Below are 16,953 nucleotides of genomic sequence, written 5' to 3' on the forward strand. Positions count from 1 at the left end.
TGGGTTCCAGCCCAGCACTTTGCTGATTATTTTGGGGATGAGGTTTGGCACCATTTCCTCCCAGGGGTAGCTTCGGACCACGATCGTCCAGGTCTGGGCTTCCTGAGTAGCTAGGATTGCAGGTGTAGGCAGCGGCGCCCCGTCTGGGTCGCGCAGGCTGGCCTGGGCTCCCGAGCGCGGGGCGGCCTGCGCGCCCGGCTGCGCCCGGCGTTTCAGAGGAAGCTGACGCTCAAGGCGAGGGCCCAGCGCTCGGGCCTCCGTCCCGAGCAAGACGGACGACCGGGCCCCAGCCGAGAGGCCCCGCCCAGGCCGCCGCCCCGACCCGAGAGCGCCAGTTCCGGGAAGTCGCGGGGTCACATGACCAGGGGCTCCGCTCACGTGACGTCTCTTCCGGAGGCGGTGGCCTTGGCCAAGATGGCGGCCTACCTGCAGTGGCGGCGCTTCGTCTTCTTCGACAAGGAGCTGGTGAAGGAGCCGCTGGGTAACGATGGGGCTGCTCCCGGCGCCGCGCCTGCCCCCGGACTGCCCGCCTCCAAGCTCCTGTGCCTCCCTCCGGGCATCACTGTCTGCGACTCGGGGCGGGGGAGCCTGGTCTTTGGCGATATCCTTCTGGATCTCTCTCCCCCTTCCCCGGATCCCCGAAGAAAGCCCGCCGGGGGGGGGGGGGGGGAAGGAGTTGGCCAGTCAGCGCGGTTCGGGCTTCGCGCCACTCTGCGTTAGACGTGGCCCGAGCAGGAACAGAAGTCCAGCACGGAGGCATCCTGGGCCAGCCACTGAGCCTCCCCGGGCCCCGTGGCCTTTTCTGTGAAAGGGGTGGGAATGCCAACTTGACAAGGCTATTTCAGGTCAGTCCCCCCACTGGACGCTCGTCACCGGTCCAAGTGGAAGGTGGAAGGTGTCACCTTCGCTGCCGAGGTGGTGGGTGAGGAAGTAGAAGACGCGCGGGAGTTTGTTGCTTTGTTTTCATATCTGGGAAAGCTCTGGAAGTTTGAAGAGCTGCATACATATACATGATTATTATCTGGAGTTTGGTCTAAATATAGGTATTACGGAGCCTCCCCAGGGAATGTCTGAAGTGTGGCTAGAACGGAACCCCTTTCACGCGGGTTGTTTTTCATATAGAGATGTTAGTCACTTTACGAGAAACGCATCATAAGTTCAAAATACTCTAATATGAAGGCAGCATAATGAAATCCACCCAAGACTCTAGAAAAGAAAGGGAAGGAGCATGAATATAATGAAGAGGGGTGAAGTAGTTGTTCCAAGTATACTGTAGGGACTGGAGGCATGGCTCAAGTGGTAGAGTGCCAGCCACAAGCAAAATACACTGTTACAAATGTAGAGAATTATGACAATGAAACTCCTCATTACAAAGATGTGCTGGGCTGGGAAGGTGGCTCAGTGGTAGAGCGCTTGCCTTGCATGCATGAGGCCCTGGGTTCGATTCCTAAGGACCACATAAGCCAAAAGAAAAAAGCCGGAAGTGGCGCTGTGGCTCAAGTGGTAGAGCACTAACCTTGAGCTGAAGAGCTGAGGGACAGCACCCAGGCCCTGAGTTCAGGCCCCACAACCAGAGCCAAAACTAAAAAACAAAAAACAAAGATATGCTAATTAAAAATACAGGTTTGTGGGTTTTTGTTTTGTTTTGTTTTGTTTTTTGCCAGTCTTGGACCTTGAACTCTAGGCCTGGGTGCTGTCCCTAAACTTCTTTTGCTCAAGGATAGCACCATTTCTGGCTTTTTTTTTTTTTTTTCTATAATTAATTAGAGATAACAGTCTCACAGCCTTTCCTGTCTGGGCTAACTTTGAACCACGATCCTCAGATCTCAGCTTCCTAAATAGCTAGGATTACAGGTGTGAGTGATGCCCAGATAAAATACGGGAATTTGGGGCTGGAAAGGTGGCTCAGTGGTAGAGCACTTGCCTTGCATGCTCGAGGCCCTGGGTTCGATTCCTCAGCACCACATAAGAAAAAAGCCGGAAGTGGCGCTGTGGCTCAAGTGGTAGAGCGCTAGCCTTGAGCTGAAGAGCTGAGGGACAGTACCCAGGCCCAGAGTTCAGTCCCCACTACCAGACCCCCCCAAAAAATAAAAAAATAATAAAAATAAAATACAGGAATTTTATGGAGATTATTCTAAATTGAAAATGCATTTAACATACCAAGAATAGGTGTTCTCGTGGCTCATGGCTTAGGAACACAATGCATTAAAGTATATTAATTAGTGTGTTCTTGTGATTCCATTGCTGATTGGGGGATACACCTTTCTGCAGCTGCTTAGGAACACAAGAAAGTATCACCTAGGGGCTGGGAAGGTGACTCAGTGATAGAGTGCTTGCCTTGCATGCATGAGGCCCTACATAAGCAGAAAAGCACTACATAAGCAGAAAAGCTTGCATGAGTCCCTACATAAGCAGAAAAGCACTACATAAGCAGAAAAAACCCTAAGTGGCACTGTGGCTCAAGTGGTAGAGTGCTAGCCTTGAGCTGAAAAGCTGAGGGACAGTACCCAGGCCCAGAGTTCCCCACAACTGGCAAAAAAAAAAAAAAAAAAAAAAGTGTCATCTTACCCATAGCACTAGCCCAGGAAAGGCGTAAGGTTTAAATTATAATTCCTACTAAATTCATACCAATTTTGAGTCATTTAAATGAAAAATCATACTGTACATGTATACTGTTAGTAAGATTTAACTTGTAAAAAAAAAATTGAGCAAAATTAAAAGCTGAGTGTCAGTGGCTCATGCCTGTAATCCTACTCAAGAGACTTGAAGCCAATGGTTTGAAGCCAGTCCAGGCCATGAGATTTGTTTTTTGTCTGTCGTGGAGCTTGAACTCTGGGCCTGGGCACTGTCCCTGAGCTCTTCAGGTCAAGGCTAGCGCTCTACCACTTGAGCCACAGTGTCACTTATAGCTTTTTCTGTTTATGTGATGCTGAGGAATCGAACCCAGGGCCTCATGCATATGAGGCAAGCACTCTACCACTGAGCCACTTTCCCAGCCCCCAGGCCATGAGAGTCTTTTTTTTTTTTAATTGTGAAAATACCTTATGGAGGGGTTAAATTACACGGGCAAGAAAATGAGTACATTTCTTATCAAGCATTGTTGCCTCCTCCTTTGTTTCCCATTCCTATCCATTCCCATCTTCCCCTCTCGCGCTCTACCACTTGAGCTACAGCGCCACTTCCCCCCATGAGATTCTTATCTCCAGTTAATGACCAAAATGCTAGCAGTGGAGCTGTGACTCAAGTGGTAGAATGCTAGTCTTGAAAGAAAAAGCTAAGGGACAGTGCCTGGGCCCCAAGTTCAATCAAGCTCCAGTACTAGCACACATGCACACACACACACACACACACACACACACACACAAAGCAAGATTAAGATCGTTAATCTTTCTGGGTGCTGGTGGCTCACACCTGTAATTTTAGCTCATGAGGCTGAAATCTGAGGATCAGGTTCGAAGCCAGCTAAGGCAGGAAAGTCTATGAGACACTTGCTTCCAATGAACCACCAAAAAGCCAGAAGTGGATCTGGGGCTCAAGTGTTAGACCACTAACCTTGAGCAAAAAAGCTCAAGGACAGTGCCCAGACCCTGAATTCAAGCCCCAGGACCAGCGCATATGCACAATCTGTAGACGGATTATTAATCTTTTGTTGTAAGATTAGCAACAATAATAAAACATAACAATTTTAAAAACATACTGTAATTAAAGTTGAGCGAATGTGGTCTATTACTCTCCAAATATCTTTTTTTTTTTTTTGTCAGTCATGGGGCCTGAACTCTGGGCCTGGACTCTGTCCCTGAGCTCTTCAGCACAAGGCTAGTGCTCTACCACTTGAGCCACAGCACCACTTCCAGCGTTTTCTGCTTATGCAGTGCTGAGGAATTGAATCCAGGGCCTCATGTATGCAAGGCAAGCGCTCTACCACTGAGCCACCTTCCTAGCCCCTCTCCAAATATCTTAATTCCTGTGCTATAGATGGTAATATAACTTAACCAAAGATAACTGAAAAAGAGTATGGAAGGTGAAGCTGCAGATGGGGTTGGGGGCACTACCATATCTCTCCTTGGAAAGGAGGTTCCTTAACTACTTTGCACATATGGAAGGCCAGATCTGGTTCTTGCTGCGTTCCCTACAGCTTACGGGCTTCCAGGCCTACAAACTACGAGTGACACACCTATATCAACTGAAGCAGCACAATATTCTAGCATCTGTTGGTGAGGATGAAGAGGGTATTAACCCCCTGGTGAGTTCCAGCAAGGAAAGATTCAGAAGCCTGGCAATGTTTTCCTGTTGGAGAAGATCAGCATTTAGACATTTGAGTTTTGTCCACAGGTAAAGATCTGGAACTTGGAGAAGAGAGATGGCGGCAACCCACTCTGTACTCGAATCTTCTCTGCCATCCCAGGAACAGAACCAACTGTTGTGTCTTGTTTGACCGTTCATGAAAATCTCAACTTTATGGCCATTGGTAAGGAGAAGGAAGGCAAAACGAACTCACAGATTTTCTTTGCTTCTGCAGCTCATCTCTATTCTAATTGAGACCACTTTATACTAAACAGAGGCCTTTGAGATATTAAAGTTTGGCATGGGAAAGCATTAAATTTTGTTCTTTGAAAATGAATCAGTAAGTACCAATGGTCAGCTTTGCTACTAAAAAAGTTGGATGTGGGGGCTGGGAAAGTGGCTCAGTGGTAGAGTGCTTGCCTTGCATGCATGAGGCCCTGGGTTTGATTCCCTAGCACCACATAAGCAAAAAGAAAAAAAGCCGGAAGTGACACTGTGGCTCAAGTGGTAGAGCGCTAGCCTTGAGCTGAAGAGCTGAGGGACAGCACCCAGGCCCAGAGTTCAGGCCCCACGACTGGACCCAAAAAAAAAAAAAAAAAAAGTTGGATGTGAGGAGAAAACTTATCATTTCTTTTTCTTTTTCTTTCTTTTTTTTCTTTTTTCTTTTTTTTTTTGTCAGTTCTGGGGTTTAATCTCAGGCCTGGGTGCTGTCCCTGAGTTCTTCAAATCAAAGCTAGTGCTTTACCACTTTGAGCCACAGCACCATTTCCAGTTTTCTGGTGGCTCATTGGAGATAAGAGTCTCATGGATTTTCCTGCCCTGGCTGGCTTTGAACTGAGATCCTCAGATCTCAGCCTCCTGTAATAGGATTACAGGCGTGAGCCATTGGCGCCTGGCAAAGCTTATTTCTAATGAATGAATGATCTTTTGATCTAATGAATGATCTTTTTCCTTTCTCTACTTCCCAGTCTTTTTTTTTTTTTTTTAATTTTATTTTATTTTATTTGTGAACATACTGTACAGAGGGGTTACAATTACATGGGCAGGATAATGCGTACATTTCTTACCAAGCATTGTAGCCTCCTCCTTTGCTTACCCTTCACATCCCTTCCCAGCCTCCCCCCTCCCCCCCCAATCCCAATCCTTCTCCTTCCTCCCCCCCCCCCCCCCCCCACCGACATTGTAAAGCTCGTTTTGGACATGACAACTTGTACTTCTCATTGTTGCAACAGGTCCACCTGTATCCTTAAACAACTGGTTTTTCCCCATCTCCTCCACAAGTTATACTGACGTCAAATATAGAAAAAGCAGGGGTTATACTGTGGGGGAGGGACATACAAAGCAACAAAGAGATAATCTTATAAATGCGTTAGAAACACATGCATGAAAGAAAAAAACATTAAAATACATATCTAAGGTTTCATTTTCCTGACATCACATTATCTGACCTTTTCCGCTTGACTCATACATATACTAGATATTGCAAATAAGGGAAACCATGGGACCTATGTTTCTTTGGGCCTGGCTTACTTCACTTAATATAATACTTCCCAGTCTTTTCAGCCTCACTGGGTTGCTGTTTCCTGCTTTCCTACAGGTTTCACAGATGGCAGTGTTACATTGAACAAAGGAGACATCACCCGGGATCGGCATAGTAAGAGCCAGATTTTGCACAAAGGCAACTATCCTGTTACGGGACTGGCCTTCCGTCAAGCAGGAAAGACCACTCACTTGTTTGTTGTGACAACTGAGAATGTCCAGGTGGGACTGAGCCACTGCTCTTGGAGCAGGCCCAAAGGGCTTATCCTTGGCTTAGGGGGCTAGAGTAAGGACCTGATAGGAAAGATGGAAATCCTAAAAATTTTACCAGATAACCTTGAATTACTTACCCAGCTTTATATTTTATATCTTCACTTAGCTGACTAAGAGGAGCTAGACTTCAGGAAGATACTCTGAGATAGTGAAAAACAGGCTTTTTTGCCTAACCTGCTAAGTGACATTAGAAATTACCTCTTTTTTTTTTTTTTTTTTTATTTTTTGGGTCCAGTCGTGGGGCCTGAACTCTGGGCACAGGTGCTGTCCCTCAGCTCTTCAGCTCAAGGCTAGCACTCTACCATTTGAGCTACAGCGCCACTTCCAGTTTTTTTCTTTTTGCTTATGTGGTGCTGAGGAATTGAACCCAGGGCCTCAGGCATGCAAGGCAAGCACTCTGCCACTGAGCCACCTTCCAAGCCCCTTGTTTTACCTCTTTAATCTTAGTGCTCCTAACTTTATAACAGCCCAGTTTCTCAGGAATGCTGGGGTTTAGACCTCGGGCTTCACACATGACATGCATGCCCTGTACTGCTAAATTATATCTCTAGCTGAGGAATAGCCTTGATAAAATTATAAAAGATGACTGGATTTCTCTTACTTGTAGAATTCTTGAACTGGGTAGAGGTAACATAAAGAGAAAAAATATGGCCCCTATTTGGTAGATGGATGGTAGTGAGTAGAGAAAGCAAGCAGCTAAGGGAAAGGTCTTAAAATGACAAGCAAGGATAAAGGGAGAGTTCCTTGTGGAAATGGGAATGTGTCTGTGAAGGCTTAGGTGCTGCCTCTTCAAAGGAAGCCTGCTAACCTTTTCTTGCTTTGGCAGTCCTATATAGTTTCTGGAAAGGAGTACCCGCGAGTGGAGTTGGACACCCACGGTTGTGGGCTACGGTGCTCAGCCCTGAGTGACCCTTCTCAGGACCTGCAGTTCATTGTGGCCGGGGATGAGTGTGTCTACCTATACCAACCTGATGAACGAGGGCCCTGCTTCGCCTTTGAGGGCCATAAGCTCATTGCCCACTGGTTTAGAGGATACCTTGTCATTGTCTCCCGTGACCGGAAGGTTTCTCCCAAGTAAGGACTCCAGGGAAAAAGAAAAGGGAGAAAGCTAGACTTGTTCCCTAGCACTCACCTCCTTTTAAAACCTATGTCTGGAGCCTGCCAATTTTCCCACTTAAATTTTAGGTAGATTGCAGTTCTACCCAGACTCTATTAGGTATTTTTACTGGAAAATGTGTTTTTGCTGTATACACTTGCTGCTTAGCCCTTGTATACTAGAATGCTTCATAGATTGAGTTGGACCTGACCTGATAACTGCTTTTTGTTGTTTTTCCTTTTGGTCAAAATATGTTGGGAAGAAGAACAAGGGTTAGAAGGTGGTGAAATTGGCAGCTGTAGAGAAGTCACGACACCAGGCACAGTCCTGTTGTTCCAGAGCCACTGAAAGGGGGAGGTAGATCTTCTGTGCAGATGAGATTTGTTGTCATTTAGTACCAAGCACAAAGTCTAACATAAATCAGGCCTTAAGTGGTTTGTTTGGTTTTTTTTCCAATCCTGGGGCTTGAACTGGCCTAGGAGCTGTCCCTAAGCCTTTTAGTGCTCAAGGCAAGGCTCTACCACTTGAGCCACAGAACCACTTTTGGCTTTTCCTAAGTAGTTTATTGGAGATAAGAGTCTCACAGACTTTACTGCCCAGGTTGGCTTCGAACCACAATCCTCGAACCACAATCCTCCTCGGATCTCAGCCTCCTGAGTAGGATTTCAGGCGTGAATCACCAGCCTCTAGCTAGTTTTTTTGTTTGTTTGTTTTGTCAGTGGTGGGGCTTGAACTCTGGGCTTTGGCGTTGTCCCTGTACTCTTCAGCTTAAGTTTAGTGCTCTACCACTTAAGCCACAGAGCCACTTCTGGTTTTCTGGTGATTATTTGGAGGTAAGAGTCTCGCAGATTTTCCTGCCTGGGCTGGCTTTGCACCTCGATCCTCAGATCTCAGCCTCTTGAGTGGTTAGGATAACAGGCGTGAGCCACTGGCACCTGGCCCCAGCTAGTTCTTTAGTAAACAAGTGAGGATCTGAATATACTTCATTTCTTACTCTTGGCCTGAACTAATGATAGGATCAGGATTACATGTCCTCTTTCTTGAGCCATCAGTAAATGCTACATTAGGGACTAATGAGTTACTAGAGGGACTGAGGAGGTAATTTGTTATAGGTGGATTGGTTATAGAGCTGAGACTGAGATGGTGCAAATACCTGTTGCTCTTTCTTTCAGATCAGACTTTACCAGCAGGGACTCACAGAGTTCTGACAAGCAGATTCTCAACATCTATGATCTGTGCAACAAGTTCATAGCCTACAGCGCTGTCTTTGAGGATGTAGTGGATGTGCTTGCTGAGTGGGGCTCCTTGTACGTGCTGACGCGGGATGGGCGGGTCCACGCACTGCAGGAGAAGGACACACAGACCAAGCTGGAGGCAAGGCTACCAGGTCCCCAGAGCTGACTCTGGCTCCTAGAAGTAGCTAGCAGCAGGAATAGATTTCCCACTCACCTGGGCCCTGGGATTTTATTTCCTTTGGGTAAATAGTTTCATTAAGTAAATGGCTAAAGATGCACCTTTGGTGGGAACAAATGGCTGGGAGCCTGAGCCCAGCCTCAGGGTTCAATTGGGCTGCAGAGACCCTTATGAGGTTGGTAAGATTAGTTTTGGGGTTATCTGAAGCTCTTTGTCCAGGATCTAGGCAAATTGGAATGCTTGTCTCAAGGGAACATTCTGGGAAGGTATCTTTTCAGGACCGATTCTACCAATCATAATCCCTTTCACCTTCCAGATGTTGTTTAAGAAGAACCTATTTGAGATGGCAATTAACCTGGCCAAGAGCCAACATCTGGATAGCGATGGATTGGCCCAAATCTTCATGCAGTATGGAGACCATCTCTATAGCAAAGGCAACCACGATGGGGCTGTCCAGCAGTATATTCGGTCAGTCTGAAGGAACTATGATACATAGCTGTGAACAAAGATGCTCAGCCAGAGAACTGAAACCCATGCTGGGGGCGGGGCTTGAAAGACACAAGGAACTGCTGGCTTTCCTACAGAAAGTGTGATGCCTCAAATGAGGAAACAGGACTTCTTGCAAAGGGAATGTTTAGAGTGAAATTTACATGACCAGTATAAAACCTAGCTGATGATGCTTCTCCTTTTAAACTCTAGTTTGCATTTTGTTAACATTCTTGTGATCTAGTCCTTTCTCTTTTTGACATTACTGGAGTTTGAACTCAGGGCCTTGCACCTGAGTCCACAGGAGCCACAGTCATAGCCTTTTTTGTTTTAGTTATTTTTCCAACAGGGTCTTGTGTTTTATTGGTTGAAATGGAGTTTGAATGTTTTGCTTTGGGTGTTAGCCTCCAACTGTGAGCCTCCTGACTTCTTCCTCCTGAGCAGCTGGGATTACATGTTTGAGTAACCATGCCTGGCTTGACCTAGCTAAAGAAATAAAAATGTACTGAGCCCTGGTCACTCACACCTGTAATCCTAGCTACTCAGAAGGCTGAGATCTGAGGATCGTGGTTCAAAGCCAGCCCAGGCAGAAAAGTCAGTGAGACTCTAATCTCCAAGTAACCACCGGAAGTGGAGCTATGGTAGAGTACTTGCCTTGAGCTGAAGAGCTCAGGGACAGCGCCCAGGTCCAGAGTTCAAGCCCCATGAATGACAAAAGAAAAAGGAAAAAATGTTTATCTTTTGCTTCCCTTGGTACTAATTTATCAGCCTAGTTGAAAGACTGGTGTTTTGGAGCCTGGCGCAAAGCATGGTCTGTAGACTGGTAGTACTGATGTAACCCAGGACTTGGTGCAAATGCAGTTGAAGGACTCACATGTGATGAACTGAAGCAAAATTTGCCTTTTAACAAAAATCAATAAGTAATTGTATGCAGATGAGTTTGAGAAGTACACTGATCCAGATGATATTGTTGTACATCTCCCTAGAACCATTGGGAAGTTGGAGCCATCCTATGTGATCCGCAAGTTTCTGGATGCCCAGCGCATCCACAACCTGACTGCCTACCTACAGACCCTGCATAGACAATCCCTGGCCAATGCTGACCATACCACCCTGCTCCTGAACTGCTACACCAAACTCAAGGACAGCTCCAAGTTGGAAGAATTCATCAAGGTGCAGGGTGTGGTTACCAGAGACAATTCCTAGAGGGCCCCATGGAGCACAAAGTGGCAGCACTAGAGCTGATCCTTCATCAGGGCACAAGGAAATAGCTGATTGCATTTGGGAACTAGCTACCCTCTGCTTTTGTAAATGGGGAAGATAAGTTGCTATTTATGCTAGTTCACTCTGATGTTGTCTCGTTTTATGACAAAACATTGTAAGCCCAGGAAAGTGGCAATAGAGTTTCCAGAAATGCCCCTGTAATGGTATAGGCAGAGGAAGGGCTTATGTCTTTCATAAGCAACTCTGAGAGGCAGGTTAGGTTGTTTTCAAAGCACGGACATTACTGTTGCTTTAGGAATGTGTCTTACCATTAGTTGCCTGTTTCCCTTCTCCAGCCACCTTTGTGCAAATGATTGTGTACCATGTTCCTCTGGCAGACAAAGAGCGAAAGTGAAGTGCATTTTGATGTAGAAACAGCCATCAAGGTCCTCCGGCAAGCTGGCTACTACTCCCACGCCCTCTACCTGGCTGAGAACCACGCACACCATGAGTGGTACCTGAAGATCCAGCTGGAGGATATCAAGGTGGGTGAAATTCTTTTGCATTTTGGTCGGTTCGGGGGCTTGAATTCTGGGCCTGGGCGCTGTCCCTCAGCTCTTCAGCTCAAGGCTAGCGCTCTACTACTTGAGCCACAGTGCCACTTCGAGTTTTCTGCTGGTTTATTGGTAAGAGTTTCATGGACTTTCCTGCCTGGGTTGGCTTTGAACTGTGATCCTCAGATCTTAGCCTCCTGAGTAGCTAGGATTACAGGTGGGAGCCACCGGCACCCAGCTTGGGTGAGATTCTTACATGGGACAGTGCCCTGTGCTTTTTGAGGATGTTTCCACAGTGGTGGAAGTGCTTCCAGGAGTGGGTGCTAGTCTGTCCTTTACCTCTCCCCACAGAATTACCAGGAAGCCCTTCGGTACATCGGCAAGCTGCCTTTTGAGCAGGCAGAGAGCAACATGAAGCGTTATGGGAAGACCCTCATGCACCACATACCAGAGCAGACAACACAGTTGCTAAAGGGACTTTGTACTGACTATCGGCCCAGTCTGGAAGGTCGAGGCGATAGAGAGGCTCCAAGCTGCCAAGTGAGGCCTCGGGAGAATCACTTTGGGTAGCAAGGATTACCTTAGGGGCCTCTGGGTACCAAATGCACTCACTAGCCTCCCTTCTCCTCCTTCATACTAGGCCAACTCTGAGGAGTTCATCCCCATCTTTGCAAACAACCCCCGAGAGCTGAAAGCCTTCCTGGAGCACATGAGTGAAGTGCAGCCAGACTCACCCCAGGGTATCTACGACACACTTCTTGAGCTGCGGCTGCAGAACTGGGCCCATGAGAAGGAACCGCAGGTGAGGTCTGGCCAGACTGGTGGGAGGTGCTGGAGAGAATACAGCTCTTGGGCTGGGAATGTTGCTCAGTAGTAGAATACTTGTCTAGCCTGTGTGGAGCCCCAGAGTCTGTTTCCAGCATTGCAAAAGTGAAAAGAAGCTGGGTTCAGTGGCTCACACTTGTAATCCTAGCTACTCAAGAGATAGAGATTGAAGGCCGGAAGTGGCGCTGTGGCTCAAGTGTTAGAGCACTAGCCTTGAGCTGAAGAGCTGAGGGACAGCGCCCAGGCCCAGAGTTCAGGCCCCAGGACCGGACCCAAAAAAAAAAAAAGAGATAGAGATTGAGAGGTTCCAAGGCAGCCAGGTCAAAAAGATCACAAGACCCCATCTCAACCAATAAAAAGTTGGGTTTGGTGGTACACACCTGTTACCCAACTATGCAGGAAATGTAGAGAATTGTGGTCCCAGCCAGTCTGGGCAAAAAGTGAGATCCTATTAAAAAAAATCACTAGAGCAAAAAGTGGATCAAGTGGTAGAATGCTTCCCTAGCAAGCTAAGCTCAAACCCTAGCACCACTGAAAAGGAAGAGAAAGGACAGTTTCTCTATCCCCATTCCTCTCCGAGCTTTGAGGCAGTCTTTTGCTGCTTTCCTTAGGCAGTGACACTTTACTGGTGTCAGTGTTCATCACTGAAGGGGACACTGCACTGAAAGGAACAGTCTTGTCCCAAAGGACCTTGGGGTTTCCACCTTATGTCTACCAGCCCAACCCTCTTTCCTCCCCAGGCCAAAGAGAAGCTTCATGCAGAGGCCATCTCCCTACTGAAGAGCGGCCGCTTCTGTGATGTCTTTGACAAGGCGCTGGTGCTGTGTCAGATGCATGACTTCCAGGATGGGGTCCTTTACCTCTATGAACAGGGAAAGCTGTAAGAGTGGGGGTACTTCCAGGGCCAAGGGAAGACCCAGGGGATTTTCCAGGAACATCACTGAGGTGTCCCTCTGCCCTGGCTCAGGTTCCAGCAGATTATGCACTACCACATGCAGCATGAGCAGTACCGGCAGGTGATCACTGTCTGTGAGCGCCACGGGGAGCAGGACCCCTCCTTGTGGGAACAGGCTCTCAGCTACTTCGCCCGCAAGGAGGAGGACTGCAAGGAGTACGTGGCAGCCGTGCTCAAGCACATCGAAAACAAGAACCTTATGCCACCCCTTCTAGGTACTAGGGAGATGGATGGGTGCTGACCAGGTGGTAGTCAGGGACCATGGCAAGAGCTGCTGGGCTTACCGTCTTGTTTCCTCTTGGACCCCAATCTTAGTGGTGCAGACTCTGGCTCACAACTCTACAGCCACCTTGTCCGTAATCAGAGACTACCTTGTCCAAAAACTGCAGAAACAGAGTCAGCAGATTGCACAGGATGAGCTGCGGGTACGGCGGTACCGAGAGGAGACCTCCCGCATCCGCCAGGAGATCCAAGAGCTCAAAGCGAGGTAGTTGTCACCTGGATATGGGGAAAGGAGCAGGGCTGGCTTCGGTCTTCACAGCGTGTTATTTGCATACTTTTCTCACACAGGCTTGTACAGAGTGCGAACATTTTCTTCCCCCCTGTGCTGGGATTGAACCAGCTGGGTTACACATTTCCACTGAGCCACTCCCAGGCTCAGCCCTGCTGAAGAATGGTGATTACATAAAGCATCATTTATTGGTCTTTAGAGGCAATTATCTTGTAGCATTTACTTTTTTTTTTTTTTTACTGCTGTGGGGCTTGATCTGGGCCTGGTCACTGTCCCTCAGCTCTTCAGATCAGGGTGAGCTCTACTACTTGAACCACAACGCCACTTCCGGTTTTTTTTCTCTTTGCTTATGTGGTGCTGAGGAATCGAACCCAGGGCCTCATGCATGCAAGGTGAGCGCTCTACCACTGAGCCACCTTCCCAGCTCCAGCAGTTACTTTTTCTTTTTCTTTTTGTTTTGGGTCCGGTCGTGGGGCCTGAACTCTGGGCCTGGGCGCTGTCCCTCAGCTCTTTAGTTCAAGGCTAGCGCTCTACCACTTGAGCCACAGCACCACTTCCGGCTTTTTTCTTTTTGCTTATGTGGTGCTGAGGAATTGAACCCAGGGCCTCATGCATGCAAGGCAAGCGCTCTACCACTGAGCCACCTTCCCAGCCCCCAGCAGTTACTTTTTCTAAGCAGACTTCTAAGTTACTGTTTAAAGCCATTCTGAAGTAAAACCTTGGTTTTAGAAAATGCAGAAAGTAGCCAGGAATCATCAGCTCAAACCTGTAATTGTACTACTCAAAAGGGTGAAATCTGAGGATCAAAGTTCAAAGCCAGCCCAGTCAGGGAAAGTCACTGAGATACTGTATCCCTAATTAACCAAATAAAGCCAGATTAGATACATGGTTCAAGTGATAAGAGTGCCAGTTGAGACACTGAGTTCAGACCCTGGTGCCAGTATAAAACAACAACAACAACAAAAAAAAAAAAAAAACAAAAAAAAAAACAGGCACTGGTGGCTCATGCCTACAATCCTAGCTACTCAGGAGGCTGAGAGCTGAGAATTGCAGTTCAGTCAGCCCAGGCAGATAAATCCAAGAGACCCTTTTGTTGTTGTTGTTGTTCTATGTGTTTTTATCATTATTTTACACAAAGCAGTCAAGATCCAAGAGACTCTTATCTCCAGTTAACCAGCAAAAAAGCTGTGCACCTCAACTCGCACCTGTAATCCTAGCTATTCGGGAGGCTAAGATCTGAGGATCTGTGGTCCAAAGCCAGCCTAGGCAAGAAAGTCCATGAGACTCATCTCCAAATTAGCCACCAGAAAACTGGAAGTGGTGCTGTGACTCAAATAGTAGAGTGGTAGCCTTGAGCAAAAGAACTTAGGGATAGCGCCCAGGCCCTGAGTTCAAGCCCCATGACTGACAAGTAAAAGCCAGAAGTGGTGGTGTGGCTCAAGTAGCAGAGTATGGACTTGAGAAGATAAGGTAGGGCTTGGAATGTGTCTTAGTGGTATAGTGTTTGCCTAGCATGCATGAAGCCCTGGGTTCCATTCCTTAGTACCATATAAACAGAAAAGGCCGGAATTGGCAGTGTGGCTCAAGTGGTAGAGTGCTAGCCTTGAGCAAAAGCAGCTCATGGACAGTGCCAAGGTCCTCAGTTGAAGCCCCAAGACTGGCAAAAAAAAAAGTAGAGAAAGGGAGAAGGGCAAGGAGTGTGTTTTTTGTTGGTTTTGTTAGTTTTTGTTAGCTAGGAATGGAACCCAGGGCTTTGAGCATGGTAGGCAATTACTGTGTCACTGAGCTATACCCCCAGTCTGTCTTTATCTTTTTTGCAAATATATATTAAAATTTTAGATAACATACAAAGGAAAGGCCCCACTGAAAGCATCACGTCTGAATACCTACCTGAAGAGGCTTTGGGGACAATTATGGAAGGGGAAAACAGCCCTGTGGTTCCTTGTACTTGTTAAGACTCTATCCAGAGCTGTGGTCCTTATTTGCTTTCCTTTATGTAATCAGAAATGCAGGCAGAGCTGCCGGTCCCCTCCCAGAGACCCTTCCTTGTCCACCCCAGCTGCTCTCTCTCTACTCTTTTTAAATTTTTGTCAATGGTGGGGCTTGAACTTAGGACCTGGGTGCTGTCCCTGAGCTCTTTTGCTCAAGGCTAGCATTCTAATTTTTGCCACAGTGCCACATCTGGTTTTCTTTCTTTTTTTGCTGGTCCTAGGGCTCATACTCCCTGTGCTCCTTTTTGCTCAAGGCTGGCAGAGCTCTGTCACTTGAGACACAGAGCCACTTCTGGCTTTTTCTGTGATTAATTGGAGATAAAAGTCTCAAGGACTTTCCTGTGCAGGCTGACTTTAAACCTCAGTTCTCAGATCCCAGCCTTCTGAGCTAGGATTATAGGTATATATAGCTGCTCTTTCCACTCTTGGTCCTGCCTCAGTCCTTGCCGCTCACTTTCCATGTCCCTTGCCTATAGTCCGAAGATTTTCCAGAAGACCAAGTGCAGCATCTGTAACAGTGCCTTGGAGTTGCCCTCCGTCCATTTCCTGTGTGGCCACTCCTTCCACCAGCATTGCTTTGAGAGTTACTCAGAAAGTGATGCTGACTGCCCCACCTGCCTCCCTGAAAATCGGAAGGTCATGGATATGATCCGGGCCCAGGAACAAAAACGAGACCTCCATGACCAGTTCCAGCACCAGGTGGGGATGAGTGGGCTCCATGGGATAGAGGTCGCCCCCATCATCACAATTCACCGAGCACTGGAGGGCTTGTTTCCTTTGCTCCCCTTCTTAGGAAATGAGCTTCTCTAGTTGTGATTCTTCTCTCTTTTCCTCTGCAGCTGAAGTGCTCCAATGACAGCTTCTCTGTGATTGCTGACTACTTTGGCCGAGGGGTATTCAACAAGTTGACTCTGCTGACTGACCCTCCCACAGCCAGGCTGACTCCCAACCTGGAGGCTGGGCTGCAGCGGGACCTGCTCATGCACTCCAGGAGGGGCACTTAGGTAGCTCTGGCATAGTGTGTGACCTGGAGGCTCAGCTGGACACAGGTACTGAGACTAGCTGATACTGCACACATAGCAGATGTGTTCACGACTCCAGGATGCCATTGCCCTCACAACTCAAGGGGCCTTGCTTTTCTTGCCCCTTTATTTCTCCAGCCTGCTGTTCTTCCTGTTGACTAGCAGTATAGATTATTACAGACCCGTGGGGGAGGGTACCTCGATAACCTCTGTGTGGACAATAGCTGCTTTATTCTGTATTCAAGGGTACCAGGCTGTGCTTGGGTCCTTATTCTCAGAATGTATAAATAAAAGAATATAATGATGGGAGCCTGGAAGAATTTTTTTCTGAGGACTTTCTGATGAGTCTTAACTGTATTATAGCTCTGTACTAGGCCCCCAGTCTCCTTCCCATGGACTTCTTGGAGGTCATCTCAGTAATGAGTAGCCCTCTAACAGCTAAGAAGTTTCAGCTTGTTAAAAAACCTTTGCAAAAGGTCTACTGAGCTGGGTTCCAGTGGCTCACACTTGTAATCCTGGCAACTCAGGCTGAGATCTGAGGATTGGTGTTCAAAGCCAGCCCCGATAGAAGTCTTTGATACTTATTTCCAATTAACTACCAGAAAAAAGGAAGTAGAGCTGTGGCTCAAGTGGTAGAACACTACCCTTGAGTAAAAAAAAGTTCACTGACAGTGCTTAGGCCTTGATTTCAAGCCCCAGAAACCCTTCTCCCCCCCCCCACCCCACCCCAACACACAGAAAGTCTTAGTGACTTTAGTTCCAAAGTAGCCTGTTTGAGGCTCCCAAAGTAGCTTTTTCTCT

General features: G+C 47.4%; 1 protein-coding gene across 2 annotated transcripts; it reads left to right on the forward strand.

Annotated features, from left to right (window-relative positions):
* The first annotated feature begins 408 nt into the window (after positions 1–408).
* On the forward strand, positions 409–16,461 carry Vps11 (VPS11 core subunit of CORVET and HOPS complexes). Of its 2 annotated transcripts, XM_042682859.1 has the most exons (16): positions 409–601; positions 4,095–4,243; positions 4,333–4,468; positions 5,882–6,045; positions 6,923–7,170; positions 8,365–8,566; positions 8,922–9,073; positions 10,078–10,264; positions 10,693–10,839; positions 11,200–11,388; positions 11,489–11,650; positions 12,414–12,553; positions 12,641–12,843; positions 12,944–13,115; positions 15,607–15,829; positions 15,970–16,461. In XM_042682859.1, exons 1-16 carry the CDS (start codon positions 415–417, stop codon positions 16,132–16,134), a joined length of 2,826 nt encoding a protein of 941 aa, XP_042538793.1. In that variant the 5' UTR covers positions 409–414; the 3' UTR covers positions 16,135–16,461. The 2 variants fall into 2 exon arrangements, with proteins under 2 accessions (XP_042538793.1, XP_042538794.1); XM_042682860.1 differs by lacking the exons at positions 409–601; positions 4,095–4,243; positions 4,333–4,468; positions 5,882–6,045; positions 6,923–7,170 and having other exon boundaries at positions 8,421–8,499.
* The last annotated feature ends 492 nt before the right edge of the window (positions 16,462–16,953 follow it).

The sequence above is a fragment of the Dipodomys spectabilis genome, unplaced genomic scaffold (genome assembly GCF_019054845.1).
Source record: "Dipodomys spectabilis isolate Male_0828 unplaced genomic scaffold, ASM1905484v1 ptg000076l, whole genome shotgun sequence".
In the NCBI taxonomy this organism is placed as follows: Eukaryota; Metazoa; Chordata; class Mammalia; order Rodentia; family Heteromyidae; genus Dipodomys; species Dipodomys spectabilis.

Bases quoted from the DNA above. Each gene is read 5' to 3' on its own strand.
- Vps11 (XM_042682859.1), top strand. From the start codon at position 415: ATGGCGGCCTACCTGCAGTGGCGGCGCTTCGTCTTCTTCGACAAGGAG. The intron at 7,171-8,364 runs GTAAGGACTCCA...TCTTTCTTTCAG, and splicing joins GACCGGAAGGTTTCTCCCAA to ATCAGACTTTACCAGCAGGG. The intron at 11,651-12,413 runs GTGAGGTCTGGC...TTTCCTCCCCAG, and splicing joins CCCATGAGAAGGAACCGCAG to GCCAAAGAGAAGCTTCATGC.